Source organism: Lipophrys pholis (assembly GCF_963383615.2).
Source record: "Lipophrys pholis genome assembly, chromosome: 13".
Lineage (NCBI taxonomy): Eukaryota > Metazoa > Chordata > Actinopteri > Blenniiformes > Blenniidae > Lipophrys > Lipophrys pholis.
This window is the reverse complement of record NC_137632.1, coordinates 9,663,472-9,683,633: the sequence shown is the minus strand read 5'-3', so window position 1 is coordinate 9,683,633 and position 20,162 is coordinate 9,663,472. Positions and strand designations below refer to the sequence as shown.

General features: G+C 41.6%; 1 protein-coding gene across 2 annotated transcripts in view; it reads right to left on the bottom strand.

The window, feature by feature from the left end:
* Positions 1 to 2,865: 2,865 nt before the first annotated feature.
* satb2 (SATB homeobox 2) overlaps positions 2,866 to 20,162 on the bottom strand; it is a 57,579-nt gene continuing 40,282 nt past the window's right edge. For both annotated transcript variants that reach the window (XM_080478348.1, XM_080478347.1), the window contains 4 exons: positions 19,653 to 19,805; positions 18,010 to 18,204; positions 5,939 to 6,145; positions 2,866 to 5,242 (listed from right to left, as the gene is read on the bottom strand). In XM_080478348.1, the coding sequence (XP_080334474.1) occupies positions 4,760 to 5,242; positions 5,939 to 6,145; positions 18,010 to 18,204; positions 19,653 to 19,805 (1,038 nt within the window). In that variant the 3' untranslated portion in view covers positions 2,866 to 4,759. The remainder of the gene's footprint in view (positions 5,243 to 5,938; positions 6,146 to 18,009; positions 18,205 to 19,652; positions 19,806 to 20,162) is intronic.

Below are 20,162 nucleotides of genomic sequence, written 5' to 3'. Positions count from 1 at the left end.
TGAATTTACTTGCGGGATCATTCTAGTGGTACTTCTGACAACTGTTAGACAAAACGATCACAACTGCTTGGAAGAAAACTAAGACCATCTAACTCCGCTTTGAACAACTCAGTTGTATTTGACTAACAAAGCAATCATGGAAGAGTTTTCCTTTATTCCTTAGTGAGTGTGTTCATCTTAGTGCTGGCTGTACTACACAAATTGCCCCTTGATAATAAAGCTTACCTTGACCTTGAGGAAAAGGCTCAGTGATAACCAAGTGCAATGCTCGTGTTGTATCTGTATTCAGAATGCCTGTGCTTCTACCCTTGTTTTGCAATTTTACTGCATGTTTTTACTCTTCATTATGGTCTTATTTTTGAGTGTGAATGACTCATACCAACAGACAAAGGAAAATGTGAGGAGAGATAAGATGAAACAATGAATCGTTCTCATAAATGTTTGATCACCATTAACATTGCTCAGGTTCCTATAAAGAAATAAACGTGGTGGCTGCCTCTTTTTACACCAAGCATCGACATGATGCTCAAAGGAGAGTTAATTGTTTTTTTATGTTGATGCCGAGGTATTTATACTTTTGTATGACTTCCCCACCCTGGTAATTAAAGATGACAGACTTCTAAAACAAGGTTACGATCAGTGTCTTTATTTAAAAGTTTCACAATGTTGGAACCGCTGGTCCCTCCCGCTCCTTTGATATTGACCTTGATGGTCTAAAAATGTCTCAAGACAGCGAGATACGTTTGACCATTTATTAAGCTGGACCCTGGAGATGTGTCGTACAAGGAAAATGGCACAACCTAGAGTGTCTGACTTCCGTTTGCAAAGAGTTTTTCCGTCGAGGTTTTGGCCAAACTGACCGACAGTAGACTGGGGTTTAAGCAATTGGTCAATTTGAATGACGCCTTATTGTCCGTCAGAAAAGATGTCCCATCAGTTCACGTGTTGAAAATATTACGTGAAGGACTGCTGTTTGTCCAGAGTTGTCTTGTGGCCTTGACTGTATCATAACGTCTCAGAAGATTCAGCTTTTTCAGAAGGTTCAGTGTTTATTAATGGACGACTTTGTCCTGTTGTCCTGATAAGACACAGGTGACCAGACATTACTTCAGTTTTGAACAGAAGCACTCTATTCTAGCATTTTAGGCCTCGAGTAGTAAAGGAGTTTAACAGCATGACTATTATTATAAAATTCTGATCTTTAGCTAAGTATAAAATTCCCAAACGACTTTGTCATTGGAACATTTTAAATAAAGGCCAATTTTACCTTCACTCTGGCACAGGTGTGTTTTGAGGCTTGAGGGGAGCTGGTAGAGAGTAAAGAACATTTGATAACATACTCTTCACTCCCACTTGCTGCAACCCATTGAAAAATTCATCAGCCAGCAAACATCAGCAACGTTAAAAGTGCTCATGGCTCCGGTCTCTGACTGACCTCTGTACCATCTTTAATGTGGTTTACATCCTTTGTTGAAGTATCAAACATTCTCAATGACACGCCTTTTCTTTATGGCACTAGTATCCCACTCCTTCAGACTTACTGTACGCTTCAACGTGAGCAAAATCTACAGTTATGCTTGAGTCTGAAAGTCTACTCAAATACAAACTGAAATTTTGGCTCATGTCGCTTGCAATGAATTTAAGTATGGACATTCATGTTTAATCAGTGTATGGCTATAAATATTTTTTTGACTAAAACATGCAAGAATTGTACACCTCTACCGGAATGTATTGCTTTGATCACGTTTTGATTTCTTTTTTTAGATTGTCTCAACACCAAATAGCCTCCTTACAGTGTGTACAGGTACGCTGAACTGTTTACTTTATTGCCTTATTTATAAGTTGGCAATAACAATAATGTCAAAAAAACCTTTTCACTAGAAGACTGCTATGCGTGTTAGTTTTACTGCGTGCATGGAAGTGATCAAATTGACTTACTTGAATATTTTCTTTTGCCGTCGTTTGATTAAAAAAAAAAGACCTCATCATTCTGTATTTGCCCTCTCCTACAACAATGCCCTGTTAAAAATTCTTCTTTTTTTAAATCACAAAGTATGTGTATTTCCAGTCTTGGTGTGTGAGTGTGGAGATCCACATAAAATGAAAAAAAGACGAATTTTCAATTCACAAATTTTTAATTCACTTTAACACTGGATGAACTAAGATTTCTTTGAAACTGCATTTGAGTCTAACCCTGATTCCTGTCATACAGAAAAGCACAATGTCATCGTACATAGTGATCGACGTTGTAATTATATATATATATATATATATACACATATATATATATATATAAGAAAAAAGCCAGGTCATCTGTTTGATTGTAGCAGCCAATCGGGATGGTCAAACAAGATGCTGTCCGTGCTCAGATATCGATCCAAACATACCGTTAAAGTTACACAACTGCACCAGACATCGAAGGAACAAATAAAAAAAAAATCTTAAATAGTCTTGTGATTAAATTCGCCTGGAAACAAGCTGATCATTCCCAACTCTTCAAAACTGGCTCAAACACTTAAACTGAAAGTTTATCAATAACATTTTTATCTCGTGTCAGGTATTTACAGATATTAAACTGAGTCAAACGTGCCACAATTTCTTTCATGGCTCAAAAAAAAAAGTAGATTGTCATCAACTGCAGCAACCAAAAAGCACATTTGCTTTTTTATTTTTCTCTTTACAACAATTTTTTGGGAAGCAGAACAATAAAAAAAAAAAAATGGCATTGTACAACATAGAGGGGACTTTTTCATTTCAATAACACTCAGTAACTGCTTCTTTTTTTCCTTTTACTCTGGCACTTTTCTTCTTCTTCTTCTTCTTCTTCTTCTTCTTCTTCTTCTTCTTCTTCTTCTTTTTAAGGGCAAAGCACTTTCAGTGTCTCTTGTTTTATCCAAACAACCGCCCAGTTCTCTAAAAACATGGAAATAAAAAAAAAAAAAAAAAACACCAAAACAAACTAAAATAGCACACGATGACAGCAATTCTAACCATAATAACAACAATAATAATAATAATGATAATAATAATCATGGATAAAGATAGCAATAAATAGGGCTGGTGAAGTTTAAGTGCGGGGAGGTGTGGTGAACAACAGGACTGTGGGCACCAATTAGAGCCAGAAGGAAAGAGAGGGCAGGCAGTGAGCTGGAGAGGGTGGAAGAGGTGGACTACCGCACATAAAGTGACTGATTGTTTGCTTGCTGAATCTCTGCTCTGTGTTTTCTTCTTAATATATTTTGTTGATTTATTTATTTTTTCTCTTGCCACAAATATGCGGTGCCAGGGCGAGAAGGTTCCACCATGCCACTTCCTCTTCGTCCGATTTTGCCAGATTGTCCGCGACTTCTCCTCAAGAGGAGCAGCCGGTGGGAGAAACGGAGGGAGGCGCCTCCGCAAAATGTCAATGTCACTGGAAAACATAAGTGCTAAAGTAAAAAAGGGGTAGAGGACATAAAGCTTGAGTTTGCGGTGCGTTTGTGTCCTGAGGATTTCTTCAGTCGTGGAGGTCTCTGAAGGCCTCAGGGTTCAGTCACTGTTCAGGACAAATCCAACCTGACATGTGTAGGGAGACTCGGGTCCTGTGTGACCGTGCTCAGACCGCCGAGACGAGGTGCCGAAACGTCCTGCCTCCTCGGAGTGTCTTGTTCTGATTGGTTCATTATGTGATTGTTTTGGTGTTGAGCAGCAACGATCAATGTTGAAAATGTGTGAACAGAGAGCTGCAGGAATGCGTTCAAGATTAAGTTGGCGTTTTTGCTCACCTGATTCCTTCATCCTGGTATTGATTTTTCTTTTTTAATCAAATCTATATTTTGGTCAGAGAATTTGACAATTCATTCAGATGTCTTGAGTCATCAATCTTATCTTTTTTTCTTTTTTCTTTTTTAAAGAACTGAAATATGTTGACTCTAAATGATGCTGTAATAGCAAAGTCGTGGGCCACGGCTCATGTTGTGCTTTGTCACTACCGCCACACTTTAAAGGTTTTAGATCCAACTACTGCATAGCCAGCATTGTCCTTTCACAGTCTGCAGACCAGGTTCTCATTGAGAAATACCATGTCATGCATCCTGAAAATTCGAAATAATGACAAGTGCAGTAAAGTGCCTCGAGACTTTTGTGACCAAAGCAGAGTTCGGACCGTCTTCATTTACAGTTGAAATGAGGACTTTTAACTTGGGAAGTGGATTTCTGCTTTTAAGCAGTTCACACAGCTACTTAATAGAGTCTGATTTAGATGATTTCTCATTTATGAAACAATTCTTGTAGTTCAGTGTTGCTGTTAAATTCATGGTCAAATGAGATTTTACCACCAATACCAAAGAGCCTAGGAAAAGCAAAAACCTGTTACATTTCTCTATAAATTTACTTATTTAGCCCTCAAATCCAAAATCCCACTGGTGTTTGTCAGTTGAGGGAAACCAAGGTGATACTAACCTCTACCAAAGTGAATAATTCCTGCAGCAATCTGTCGTTCTAATATTTCTTGGGAGACATTATTTCACAGTTGTACGTCGCAGCACACTGAAACACCGGACGACTTGAACTGAGGTAAATTCACTCCACAGCTCCAGGATTGTCATTATAAACTCTCTGTGTGGTCTTCAGTATTACAGCTGAATGGTTTCGTGGTGAATGTGCCTGCATAAACATCCGTCCTTGGTTAGATTCCTCATTTCACTATCAAAGACCATTGGGTTTTTTTATCCCCTTCCACTTCCTTGACCTCTTTCCTCTCCTATATGTTCGTCGGTCTCTACCTATGGTAGTCGACCTGTTCTCTTGGACTGGACGAGGAGCTGCCAGGGGCCGCAGGGCCACCAACCCGGTTGTGCCCCTTGTCCTTGCCCTCCTCCAGAGCTGCACCAGTCCCTAACAAGTTGGAGTTGGAGGAAATGGGAGGTTGGTTCAGCCCTGCCGTGCTCCCACCACTTCCCTCCGTGGTCTGGTAGATCTCCTCAGCCCCGTCCTCACTGGACTCTGGGTCCTCAGAGCCTGAAAGCAGCTCTTCTTCTCTGTACTCGCTGACGTCGACGCCTCCGCTGGCAGCAGCTCCCTCGCCCAGCTCTTTGAGGCGGCCGTGGTGCTTCACGTGATAGCGCTGATTTTGAAAGAATTTGATGATGGTGTGTTTTGGGAGGTCAAGCTGTGCGGACAAGGTATGAATGGCCTCCTGGTCTGGGTACAAGCCCACGTCCTGGATGAAACTTTGCAGGATACCCAAGGCCTCCAAGGAAATCTGGAAAACATACAAACAGGATTCAAGAAATAAGAAAAATGATAGATATCAAATATACCAAATATAGAAAAAGTTGTCTTTGGCTTAAAGCAAAAAAAATCCCAAACATTTAACATTATTCATAACAGAAATTATGTGAGTGAAGCTCAAGTATGATTGTTGCATTTTTATCTCTGTAAAAGTTGAAGAGGATCTGAAGGCCTCATTTTAACAAGACCACAAATAAAATGGGTGTAGAACAGCTCAAAAAGAAGAGATGAAGGATTATTGGGTGGTTCAGTAGGTCAAGGCAAGTCATTCTACACTAAGAAGATTAAGATCTGAATCCAAAGCATATCTCCTTCGAGTGGAGTTTGCGTGTCCTCCCTGCGGCTGTTCAAGTTCTTCTCGAGGCCCCTGAGTGGCTCTCACAATCCAAAGACGTCCTTGACAAATTGATAATGAAATAGTGACTATAGGTCCAAATATTTTCTCTGGGATGGACTGCCACACTGCCATGCTGGACATGTTGAAGAAATGGTGTCTTCTAAAAAAACCAATTGTGCTTCTGATGTCAGTAAAGGCCTTTTGAATTTCTTGATTTAAAAAAAAAAAAAGACTTTCAATGTCATTTAGATAATGTCAGCTGTATCTTTCCCCTTTATGATCTGGGACTGTGTTAAGAAGAAACATTTAAGATACAACAGTAAGCTGCACCTTAGTACGTGATCGGGGTTTCTTGTTGCTTCCACCACTGCTGACGGAGCCGGCCGGACCGCCGCCTGCAGCTCCTGGACCCACATTTTGTGTCCTCTCCTCATTCACAGGGACACATAAGGGCTCTTCGCGCATTGGAGACAGGTGGTGCTCCTTCATCGGGGCTGGCGGCGGTCGGTGAAGTGCCTGTCGAGAATAACAGAACACCTATTCGATTAATGGGGCACAGTGACCCCTGCAGCCAGAAAAGCAGTTCTGAATGTCAATTGACAAAATTGGTTTCACATTTCAGGACGCATTTAGAGACCATCGACTTAGAAAACGTTTTCCAGACTTAAGAAAACTTAACCACAAGTTACCAAAACTATCAAATATATCGGAACACAATTGTGAGACCAAAGGAACCTTTGATTGACGTTTTTCTGTTTCATTGGGAATGTTTTTCGGCAACTTCTCCCATTTTTACCTCATAAAATCGAAAAAATAAGACATGGCACACCATTACAACAAAAAGGCTAGCGTCCAGTTGACAGTAACATCGTGTCATCCAGCACATTTTATCAGACAGCCTCTCGATCCAGGGCACAGTAGCCAGTGGCTGCAGGGTGAACAGAGGGTGAGAACACAGCATCACGGTCCATTAAACTTCTCCCTCACTGGCACTCAAATGGCTCTGCCTCCAGTTTACCTTTGACCTAATGTGTGTGAGATTAGTGAAACGCCAACCACCTGGAAGGCTCTTACTCACAAACTTGGAACAGGCAAATCACTATTTAACCAGTCTATTCCAAAAAAAAACAAAAAACATGGTGTAAGATGATGCCTTTTTTAATGCTCTCACTGGAGACCAGTTTGTTCAAATCTGGGTCTTTTAAAATAATAAAATCATAAGATAAGGCATTTCAATAAGGCAAACAACAACAACATAGTAATGGAAGGAAAATTCTGAATAAATTAATCTGTTTTTATCAATGTAATACAACAACAGACTTGCAATCTTGAAAATCATAGTAACATCGACATATTTATTTGAACAGAAACGCACCAGTACAGAACCTTGGGGATCGCCGGTTGGCCAAGAATTGCCATGAAAATATTGAAACACTTTCTTATAATAAGAGGAACATACATTCTGTGGTTCAGCTTCATAATCCAGGCGTACGTATTCATTTATTCTATTTCAACTAATTAATATGCAAAGAGGATTTATGTGTCAATGTTATGAATTGTACTGCTCTTTGCAGTCTAAAAGAAATTTATTGTTTGTTTGTTTTTTATTTAAACTTTTATATTTTACTACAACCCATCTCCTCTGACTCTGCAATTCTGTTAAACCTACAATAGGTCTTATCTGCTGTCGTACAATTCGACATTCAAAGTAAAATATACTTCTAATGTAATTACTTTGTTATGGAAGCGTCCCGACTGGCTGCTGGTTATTGATTAGTATTTAAGGTTAACCGATTGGATTGATCTTTCAGGTGAAGCAAAGCAGCGACCGACGTGCAGCCTGAGAAGGAAAAAAGGCTCCTTCGAATGTTTCTGGGTTTCTATCAACTCAGATTATTCAGTAATCCAGTTTATGACATGGGTAGCTCAATGTTTAGCTGGATCTCTCCACCGGATCTCAGAGGAAGAAAGACGGGAGTCAAGCGTTCGCTGTTCAAAAACAAGTGGAACTGATGCAGAACGACCCTTCAGCTGTCCGAACCGGCTCGAGGGTCTTGTTTGACAGCCGCAAGGAGGACAGGCTGAAGTGTCGGGAGGGAAAGTGGAGAGTTTGGTTGTTTGTCAGAAGGTAGTGGCTGTTGTGAGAGCGTTGCGGTCGTGTCCCGCCCGCTTGCTTTAAGAGCAGGGAGGGGCCTCCCCACTGGAATGCCCAGCTATAAATCTGTGGCGCATTAAAATTAAAGGACCCACATAAAGATAATAGTCATTCCCTTTTCTCTCCCTCTCTTCAATAATAACAGGGTATTACTTAAATAATATTGAGGGCAGGCCAGACCATGAAATTGCTCTGATTTCATTCGCAAGGGCTTTATTTTCAGACGGGGTGAGGAGGGGGGGAATGACCAGTTTACAGGAATTCACTAGGACTTTTTTTTTGGGTGGGGGGGGGTGGGGGGTATTTTTCTCTCTCTCTCTTCCCAGATCTGCTATTTCTTCCACATGCAGTGACAATTTTAGATAGTGAGAAAAGACTGTAAGAATGCAGGGAAATCAACAACAGAAAGATATCCGTCGCTGCCCTACTGAGGACCACACAGCCACAACCCCCCCCCCCCCCCCCCCCCCCGTTGCAAACTTACCGACACTTAATAGTCAAATTGAGGGGAAATCATGAAACCTACGCCGCCCCCACCCTGCCCCCGCCAATCCCCATTTACAGGCCTATATTATTTCCATGCTTATTTGGGCTGACAGCAGGGACTCTCGGATCAATGGCCAACACAGGGGCCTGGTCTCCCTCATGCGCTAATGATGATGTGAGAGAGCAGAGCCAAACCCTCAGTGCTGGTTTGAGTTCATCTCCAGTGATCAGAAACCACTTTTTCATCCACGATAGTCTCTCATACCTGCCAGAGTGCTGTTTTCTTCTCCGCCACAACTAAACATGCATTTCAGTCCTTCTTTTTAGCTTACTTCTCATACATCAGGATATTAATGATTAGGTTGTTGCCAAGCAATGACCAACTCGCGTCTTCGGAGAGAAATTCCCAAAGAAGGCTTCTGCCGGCACAACTCCACTAGGCTGTCTTCTTTGTTTACTTCCCACATACTTTTTTCCACCCATTTTGCCGATGTAGACTCAAAGCATCTCTTTGGGTTTAACGCTGGTGTTGCGCTGATCAGTACATCGATTCATGGCTGCATTTCTATTTTATAGGATTTTATCGCAGCATGTCTTTGGTCGCAAGATCATGACAACGGTCATCCTTGAGCTGGTCTCAAAGTGCGACGTAGGACCACCGATTTGGAGACAAGACCAAAGATGTCGCCGCTATTCTCTCACGATTGTTAACTTTCGTCTGGTATGGCCGCTCAGTGTGTAGCGGCCTTAAGTCAGGATCGGCTTGCATTTGTCTGATTCCCCAGCAAAAGTGGCATTTCATGTGTCTTTTTAATCATTATGCAGATTTTGAAGCCTGAAGAAACTCAGCAGGCGTAAAAAGCAAACTGCACTACAGTCCAGTGGTTGTGCAGATGACCTCAACTATCGTAGGAGCTGATAAATCTACAAGTTGGACTATGGGTATAGTAGAAACACTGAGGCGACTGGTCAGGACTTCAATTCAGTTCAATTGAGCCTTCAATAAATTTTTTTAAAAGTAGTTAAAAATGTAGTCGGCATCAAGAAAACCAGCTTCACGTGATGGCATAACAGCCCATCTAATCTCATCAGCACCTCCCAACCACATAAAAGTAAACGTTGTATTTATTGACCTGCTTTACCAGGCTTTATATAACGGGTAAACGATCGTTTGAACTTGTGTTGAACACACAACCACACCTAAACCACATTGTCAAGGGATCGTGAAGACTTTTTCTCAGCAAGAAAAAGCGGAGCAATTCATTTTTACTTATCAAAAGAAATCTGATTTTAAACACGACAACTACACAAATCGCACATTATACTTCCTTTCATTAGTCCCCAAACATGTAAAACTCTCCTACTGAGATGTTTTTTTTTTTTTTTTATTTCAATGAGTGTTTTCGATTTAAAGAATGAATAATTAAAAGCGATCTGTCAACTGCAGATATAAGCAGCTCATTTGAGCTGATAGTATTGGAGGCAGGTAGTTTATATGACTGACATGTCTTTAAATACCCATGAATACCTTCAGCTTGTGTAAGACATACATATTTGAATTCCAAATTTGTGATGTTTATAGGTTCAGTCATTCGCACTTAATGACAATTCTACTTTGGAAGAGATTTTATGTCAGCTCAGAGCAGCACAATGCAAAGCCGCTCTCCCAAAACCACAAGCAGTGGAGCCCCGGGGGCCAGACCGACCCCTCTTGTGGCATGATTTAAAACTCCTCTCTCTCTCTCTCTCTCTCTCTCTCTCTCTCTCTCTCTCTCTCTCTCTCTCTCTCTCTCTCTCTCTCTCTCTCTCTCTCTCTCTCTCTCTCTCTCTCTCTCTCTCTCCCGGCAGCGTTGTGAGTGCTCTTGCAGTCAAATGAAAAAGTTTTCTTTTAAACGTAAATCAAGGCAAATTACGACGCAGAACTATGAAAGAATTATACAACATGAAATATTCATCTTCTCCTTAATGAGCTCAGCTCCGACAGGACCTCCGACTCTCTCCCTGTTTCTCTGTGTGTGTGTGTGTGTGTGTGTGTGTGTGTGTGTGTGTGTGTGTGTGTGTGTGTGTGTGTGTGTGTGTGTGTGTGTGTGTGTGTGTGTGAGACCACCAGAGACACCATTAACACAGAGATAAATATGTAATCACTTTTTCTTTTAGTTTTTTGCATGACTTCACCTTTTCCTGTTAATTAGCCTGTATCTTTTTTTTTGTTTTTTTTAAATTTCCCCTCCATCGCTCTGTGTCTGTCCGTCTGTCTGCTTCACTCTTCTGACTGAATAAGTGTGTGCGGTCGCGATTCACAAGGACTGCATCCAGGCTAATGGAGTAGATGAGTCACTGCACTTTTTTTTAAAAATAATTCTTTGATGAAAAACTGCAAACACATAATGTCATTGAGGCCACGTGTGGTCGCGTGTGTGTGCACATGCACACATTGTTGCATCTTTTAGGTTGTTTTTTTTGTTGTTTTTTTTTCCACTTGAACTGTGTGTGGTATTCGTTCAGTTTATCTGCAATTAAACAATTAACTTAATTGTGGTTCGCCAAAAGAACCCAAACTCCACCCTGCAGCAGAGATTGGAGGCCACCGGGATGCACTGAGGACTGCAGAGACACAGACAGGCAGAGAGATAGCTCCTTTTAATGTGAATGAATGGACTGAGAATCGTTGAAAACATGCCCCAAAATGTAAAAACAAATCAGTTTTTTGAGCAAACAGCACAATAATTATTTTTCTTTAAAAGGAGTAGAGATTTAAAATGTGCTCAAAGCCTTATAATTCCGTTGGGCTTGTTGTTTTGACTTTTACACTTTAGGATAATAACTTTACAGAACTTGTGAACATTTGAAAAGCTTCACGCTACATTCACTGACAGACAACTTGATCCAATTGAAACCATCATGAACAATCAGACCAAATAGTCAGTAAGGCAACCCGCCCAGTCTCCACCCTTTATAACTGACACGCCTTTTTCACGGCACAAGTCTCAGGTCGGGGGTTTGGGTATCATGGGTAACATGAGCCTCTCTCTGAACCTGAAGCAGCTCCATGGAGCGCAGCCATCTTTTATAGTTTCTCTGAAGTTTTGGAGAGTTGTGACGTAGCGCTCCAGTTTTTAAACTCACTTTACTGTTATTGGGAGGTGCCGTCGCTCAGCCGGCTGAAACGGTTGCCTCATGGCTCTGGTGGGAAAAGTTTGCAGCGCTGAGTCATTACATCAGGGCTGCCCTGCTACTGCTTCACACTTTGTTTTAGCATTTTAACATCAAGGACTTCATAAGATGAAGGTGTTTCCCAGGCAGGGAAAATCTTTTTTATTTTTCTGTGTACATATATGGAATATGATTGTTTTATTCTTAGAATTAAATAAGGAGAAAAATTAACATTTCAATTGTTATGTTGTTAGTTTTTTTGTCATGCAAGTTAAAGAATTAACACATATTCATTTTAAAATATTTCATCAGCATAAAAATCTAAGCTGCAGCCCCATAAAATATCATGTCACTTTTGTATGTTTTGTGGCTGCAGGTTTAGCGCAGCAGCAGCAGCAGCAGCAGCAGTGAGCTTTCCATTTGTATGTTTGCACAGGAAGCGTTCAGGTACAGGGTATTTTCATATAGGAAAATCTGCCTCGTGTTATGGATTTGTAGGATGTACGATTGTAATCTTTTTTCCATTGGACTTCAAAGGAGTTATAATAGTGCATAGGTTTAAGATAAAATGCAATAATAATTAAGATAATAATGCATTGGTTTTATATAGCGCTTTTCTGGACACTCAAAGCTCTTTACATTGCATTATTCATTCACTCCATAGTCAATGGTGGTAAACTACCTACTGTATGTAGCTGCAGCTGCCCTGGGGTAGACTGACGGAAGCGAAGCTGCCAATCTGCACCATCAGCCCCTCTGACCACCACCAACCACTCACTCACCACATTCACCCAGGCAGTTTGGGTTTCAGTGTCTTGCCCAATGACACTTTAGCATGTAGACAGGTAGAGATGGGAATTGAACCTGCAACCTTCCGATTGGGAAACGACCGCTCTACCAACTGACTGACTGACTTTGATTAGTCTTACAACCAGAACATTAAAGAAAGATTTTAGTTTTATCTTGAAAAATGTCACCAAAAATGATTGTTGTTCACATGTAAGTTGCATTAATTTTCTTATTTTGGTCTGGGAGCTGTGACAAAACAACAGTAGACAGAATCATTACTATTTAATTGTGATTTTATGTCAGGGCATCGAAAGCATAAATATAGTATATCAGTATCGGCATCAGCAATCTGCAAAATTTGTTTAAAGTAAATCAGCATATCGGCACATATCCAATCCTGTGCATCCCGAGCCACTACCACACGAAAAGGTTTAGACACAATACAGAGATGTAGAAATGGAGAGATTTGTTTGAAAAAAATGAGAAATGTATATGTTTCACTATCTTTAATGGCGTAGTTTCAGGTTATTTTGGTATTAAAGGCATATGACTGTGAAGCTCCTTTGGAAGTAAGTGAGAAACAAAGACTGAGGAGGGAGAACCCAGCGGTGGATACTTCTTGTTCTAGTCCACCACTCCTGGGGTCTCGGCCCCTGCGGCAAGCGGTCCTCCGTACCCGCGCACACATGAACGCACCTCGGCTCGCAGCGGAAATCAATTTAGCAAGAAACAATCAAGAAATAATTCATAAGGGCAGACTCTGCCAAATTAGCTGTGGGACGCACTTATCTGCGAGTGTCGGGGCCTCGTCAGTCATGGATAAAAGTGATGCTGCCGAGGTTAAAGCATGCAGCACCTGCCGACACTCCTACATCTCCCACAGGCCCCCAAACATGCAAAAATGGCTCACGCCACTGTACGTACAGTCAGACACAAACACACGCACACGCATGCATAGATGTTTTCATACCTTCAACGGGGAAAATGCATTGACATACATTAGTTTCCTTCAAACAGAGACGTCACTGCTACTTGCCTACACCAACCACAGCAGTAATAAATAGATGCACACTGTGTGTTTACATACTTTGGAGCTACTACAGACTGTGCTTTTTTTTTTTTTTTTAGCAGTTTTATAAGCTATGCAGTGTGGATTTCATAATCTTGACGAAAGCCATCCGTGAACTGCTCACACACAACAAAGGATTTTAAGCCAGGACATGAGCTATTGCAATTGCTCCAATCTGAACAATACATTGTCTAACGTAACGTAACTTTCTTGAAGACTTGGCAATAACTACAGTTTAACTTACTTCTAACAATGGCCTCTTTTTAGTAGAAATGATTAAGAATACTTCATTGTCCAAACATACAACAGATGTACAGCAAAATCTGTTCTCTGTATTCATCAAGTCCCTGAAGAACAGTGGACAGCCACGCTGCAGTACCTGCTCTGAACAGTTGGTTCAGGGTTCAGTCGGGAACCTGTCAAGAGTGGGGTTCAAACCTCTAATCACAAGCTTACTTCCTTCACCGTGAGGCCACCCCTGTGTAATCTCTGTCCTCACAGTGACTTAGGTTGTCATGGGTCAGTGTACATTCAAGTTTAGGTCCCCACCCAGATATAGAGCAAGGCCACACACACACACACACACACACACACACACACACACACACTCACACACACACACACACACACACACACACACACACACACACACACACACACACACACACACACACACTGTTGGTGTGTGTTTTCTCTCTCTAGCTATGTCTCAGTGGGAAGTGCTGACTGTGGTCAACTGTTGCAGTTTGTTAAGACCCTCTTATTGTCTGAAATACAAAAAGAGCGCTCACAACTATCAGTGTGGGTGCGCGTGTGTGTGCGTGTGTGTGCGCGTGTGCGTGTGCTTCACAGGCCCCCTCCACCAACATCACCACCACCACCAACCTCAGGCTCCAGCAAGCCTGCCACCACAGACCACACATGTGTCCCATCTGCCACACACACACACACACACACACACACACACACACACACACACACACACACACACACACACACACACACACACACACACACACACACACACACACACACACACACACACACACACACACACACACACCTCATTCCCATTAATAAATCACCAGCGTTGCACCACAGCTCGTCTTCCTGTACTTCCTCTCAGGGGGGACGTGTAGGGGTGACAGTATTGGCGTTACGAGGATAAACTGTATTTTTAGGCTTTTGCTGAGACGAGCAGAGGAATGTGTTAATGGTGCCACCGCAGCTTCCTCCCAGGCTTCCCATCAGCCCTTTAATACTGAGGTCTGAATGGTAGGGGGGAAAAGAAAAATGGCCCGGTGGTGGAGTGGAGGTGGGCGGAGCCGCTGAACACGCCGGGGACGATTCATGTCGGGGATCAGGAAGTTTGCCTGGTTTTGATTTATGGCATATGGTGTGTATACTATATGTGGGATATAATGGCTTTGCTGAGGAGGCGGAGGGGGAGAGCTGATGGCTTCAGTAAATCCGTCAAGATTGAATTAGTGTATTTGACCCTCACATTTGACTATTTCTCAATTGTGTTTGTCATTGTTGCTCTGCTCATTAATATAGAGCAATAGTTCTCCACTTTAATTTTGGCCTTTTTCGATCACTAAAGAGACCAAAAGATAAAGTCCTACGATTTTAAATCAGTTTTCTCTTTGCATTCATCGTCAGACATCTGGAGCAGCTGCAGCACGAGCATTTGCTCATCCTGTCTAACTAACTGCACACTTCACTCACACCCTCACTGAGGTTACTCGATAAAGCAATCTCAATATCGGACTGCCATAAAATTACGGTTGATTACGATGATAAGCCTTGTGATTATTGAGGGCAATACGAGCTCGCAGAAGAAATGTGGCATAAACAACCTATGACGTTACACCAATTCTAAGGCGGTGGTTTACTTGCGGTCGATTCATTCAGCTCGGCGTCTGCAAAAATATAACGTGACAGGTGCGTCAATTAGTTGTGACTATGTCTCCTCTACGTGTTGCATATTATCCACAGTTGTTGGGTCTGCCTCTCCTTCATGGAGCCACACAGGTCAAAGGGAAAAAAAAGATCAGTAACTATTACTGTCTGACAGATTTCGGTTTGGTTTGAACAATAGAAGAGTAATACCATGAAAAGTTTTGCCATATCAATCAGTCCTACTCATACTATCCGAACCTCAAAGAAACCACCTCCTAGAATGTGAAGCAACAATCTATTTACTGTTGGGTCTGTATCAATACCTTTCAGGCCTAAAAAAAAGTTGTATTGCCAGATTTGGGCACTTCTGTCCAACAGGAAGCATTAGTAGTTCAGTCCAGGATGCAATCAGGGATCAGAGCTGTTATTTCTCAACAGTGATTGAAACCCATTGACATGGTTCAAACGTCTGGTGAGTTTAACTGGGACAAGGACCAGAAGTCACCTCCCAGTCAGCTGAAGAAGTTACTCATTTGGATTGGGCTGGAAACAGACTCAGAATCATAAATAGTCTCTGGAGAAAGATGGAAGAAACTATCAGTTGTTCTTCTCTCATCAATTATGAAGTCAAAGTTCTATGTGACATAAGATGAGATACAAAAAAATATTTGTTTTTCAATCACCAAAGGGCTTCGGGTCAAAGGCCTTACCCGGGGGCCCAAAGTGGTGGTCAATGGGATTCAAACCTGCGAACCTCCAAACATGAGCTCACTTCTCTAAGCTCCCACTGGCTCCATTTATTATTCTAAGTTCGAAGAACATAGTCATCATAATGAGATCTCTGACTGATTGAATGCAGTTACATGAACATGATCAATTATCAAAATCAATAAAAGACAATGTTATAGTCAAGCTGTAAATACAAAATGAGAAAGCAGATCAATGACTCTTTGAACTGTCCTTGAACTCTTTGGACCAAACTGTGCTGAGCCTACCAAACCTACCGAGTTGATACTGTGTGTGAACAGTCTACAACGAAAACTCTCTGCAGAGGATCCTTCGATATACAAACAATATTCAATGTCAGGAATTTCTTCAACATTTAGGTAAATATGGCGACTGATTATGAGCAAAAGTAACTCAGTTTGTATTATTTTCTTTCATTTATAAGGTTAATGATGAGTCACATTCTGTTTGATAATACACTTAACTCAAAGTTTCCTCCAATCATGGCAAAGCACCTTGCATATCACCACCATGATTGATATGATATGAATGAATGTGACTGATTATGTGAAGCACATTCAGTGTTAAAGTGTACAATATCAGTAAAGCCAATGCAGCATTCCCGCTGAAGCTCATACTTGTGCTTGTTGCTGTTGTGTCTGTGCATGATTGCACATTAAACCAGCGTTTGCTGCGATATGTTTTTTATTTACACTCAATTTCAGAGAAAATGAGATATTTAGCTGGTGGTGACAAAGCCGTTGACACATTTAGATTCCTCAGTCAACCATTCTTTTGCGATATTAAACTAAATGAATGACAAAGAGACAGAGATAGGACGGGCCTCCACAAATAAAAGAGGAATAGATGTCACTTTGTTTCTTGCATCGATCTCCCCCCTTTCTCTCCCTCCCCCCCCCTCTCTCCCCATTGGCCTCCGACTCTCTTCTCAAAAACTAATGGGGCATTTCCTCCAGTGCCACCCAGCAACACTGTTTACTCTTCATTCCAGCGGGGCACGCAGGGACGCACAAACACATGTGCACACAGAAACAGATCAAAAGCACATACTCAGCGTTGGAAATAAGGGAACACTGATGACAGATGGTGGTCTCAGAGGGTGGACAGAAGGAGTCAAGTGATTTTCTAACACGTTATATATTATAATGGTGATTTCCGCATCTCGAGGGGAGGAGAGAGGAGGGACAACGTGTTGGCTGCAGGCTGGGGAAAAGGCTTTGAAAACACTCTTGAATAATAAATGCTATTGTTTATAAAAAAAAAAAGATATCACAGGTTGTAGACTACCATGAGTCTGTATTATGCAGAAACTCAGGACCTCAAATTTTGCTCAATACAATAAAACACGATCTCTTTTTTCTAATGTGTCATGCAAGAGTATGTTTTTATGTTTTAATTAGGCATGGGGGGCTGGGGGGGGGGGGTGCTATTGAACATATTTAGAACCTCTTTTTTTATTTTCAGGAAGTGAAAAAATGTGTTACAAAGGCACCAATAAAAAAATGAAAACATCCAAAGTAGAGACTTGTTAAGCGCTGTGACTGTAAGGAATAAAAATATGATCTGTGTGATTACATTTTCAACAATTTTGAAAATGAGAAAATAAGAAGTGCATTTTTACATTAACCATCGTTTTCCCTACTGTTAAACACACATTTTGTGAGGTAATAACTGCTCGCTCACCCAACCAATAACGTAATAATGGCCAATAACGTGGAAAACAATCTGACCATTTTAGATATAGCCATGAATAATAGGAATTTTTCATTCAATTCAGGATTTCCCAATAATATGACCCACCCTGAGGGCCGGTCAAGCAGAGCTAAAGGACCACATGTGACCCCGGGGCCTTATGATGCTCAGGTAGTTTTTTTTAGGTACCAAATTTGGAAACGCTATTGAGCAACACATAATTGCTTCACAGGTTTTCCTAGATAACAAAATATTTTCTAAATATGATTTTCAGCAGATATAATGTTATGAGATTAGAAGCAATAAATCTCTTCCAGTGTTTTTACTGGAGAACGTTTTCTAGTTCCGGGTTTGGATGACACATCTGGTCGAGGGATTGCACGTTATACCAGCAGCAGCAAGACTTACCTGTGTGTCCTGTGGCAGGTGAAGGACGGTGTGCAGCCTCTCGCTGTGATGGTGCCTGGACTCTTCCTCGTACGCCAGGTCACGGTCGGCCTGCGGCAGCGTCAGGAACCTCCGGATGGTGCACAGGTTCTCCCACAGAGTGCGGTTCTCCGGGCTCGGGTTCTCCTTCCACCGAAGCAGCTCACACAACCAGCCCTGCAGCAGAGATGGAGGTAAGGGTTAAAAACTGGAGTGGGATTCCAAGTGTTTAGGTTTAAGCTTTTTGTGGGCCGGGGATAACACTGGCAACCTCTCCGGCGTGTTGTAGAATCATGAACTTTGTGCTGGATTACTTCCCAGATCGCTCGTTTGCGTTCTCGTAAACACAAAATTCCGTGACAAAATAGTTGAAACACGCTGACGGATGCACAGAAGGACAAATATGGAAAACCACACGGTATTGGGAGGCATAGAAGTCTTCCGATTATCAATGAAAACTTGGTAAAAGTTGGACCAGAGCAGGAAGTGTGAACGTAAAGACGATGAAGGAGGGGAAAAGGAGAAGCCGATTCAATTATGTCTGCTAGGCTGGCTCGGTTTGTGAGACCAGCTGTTGTGTTCAACCAGCCACCTCGGGCGGCATGCGCCGCTAATAGCCTGATCATCTCCTTCTTTCTCGCTCTCTGTCCTCGTGGCCAGCTGCAGCAGATGGGTGCAGTGAGCCGTGGCCCTCAGCCGCCCTCCAGACCCACCGGCCGGGGGAATCTGCCGGTGTGCATGCAGCTTTACCTTTCTCCCGCGACTCAGCCGCACAAAACAAGGGACTGAGATTCAAATTACATCTTTACGGCTTATTACCACATTTCTGTAGCAAGTCAGCATATTGTTGTGTCTTAAAAGCAACATTCTTCTGACAACAACTGTGATTTCACTTTGATATCGCATACAATTGGGGAAAATCACGACTTCTTTAGATGTGTGTCACATGTATATAATTCACGATATACCCATATAATGTTTTATTTGTATACTTAATAACCGAATACATTTACACATTTTTGTTCAAGAATTTTTTGTTCTGTTAATACTTTGTGACACAACAAAATAGAAATTATCAAGTACATCTTGATTTTTCATTTATTTTGGCAGAACAGAAGTGTTGAAATCGATTGTCTTTGTGTCTCCTAAGATGAAGGGCCTTCATGTGTCCCACAGACATCATATGTTAGGAAGTATAGTGGAGCTCCTGCTCCTGTACGAGGCAGTGGGACTTTTTTTTTTTTCTTTTCCTATCAATATGGAGCCAAAATCTGCTTTTTGAAAGATTTTCCTCACCCAATGATTTGGAATCCATCACAGACCTGCGTTCAAAATCCAATCAACATCCGAACCACTGCTACAAGACATATGTAGTCACTACATTTGTTGAATTGTTCATCCATTACAGAAGTGCACGCTTTTTGTGATCGCAAGTGCCTAAAACACAGAAGTAAGAAATATCTAACCACATGTAAACACATTCATATTGCTGAATCATTTGAAGTGCTCTTCATCACGGAATTCCTGCAGTATATTTTTCCCCGCCACTTCTCTTTACTGTGCTGTTTTGTTGGCTCACAAATAAGAGAGTCCAAGACTCTTTCTGGCCTCGGTGTTTCTCCTACCTGGCTCTTGTTGGCGGCCACCTTAGCGAACAGAGCCTGGGAAACTTTGGCTCTCTTCATCTCCTGCTGAATTTCTTCATAAATGCCTGACGTGATGTTGACCAGTGACTCCAGCTTCAGCGGGAGTTCAGACACCGGGACGGACGGCTTTGGCTGGAGTAAAAAGATTGACATGAGAAGAAACACACAGTGAGTGCAATCATTTGTAATTATTATTTAAGAAAAAAAACTAAACAAACTAAGTATAAAGTCAAATAACTACTTTCCATCCTGTTTTTTTTTTCTTTAAATATTCCTGCATGTCAGGATCATTGTGGTTCAGAGGTTAGTGGTTATTGTTCCTAGTTTGAACTTGTTCCCCACAGCTGGCTCTTTCTGTGAGAACTTTGCATGCTCTCCTTGCATGTATTTAAATTAGTTTTCTCCAATTTCTTATAGAAGCATGAGCTTCATTTTGTCTTAATGCAAGATTTAGTCATTTTATACCTGTTGTGTTTTGGGTTTCCATAA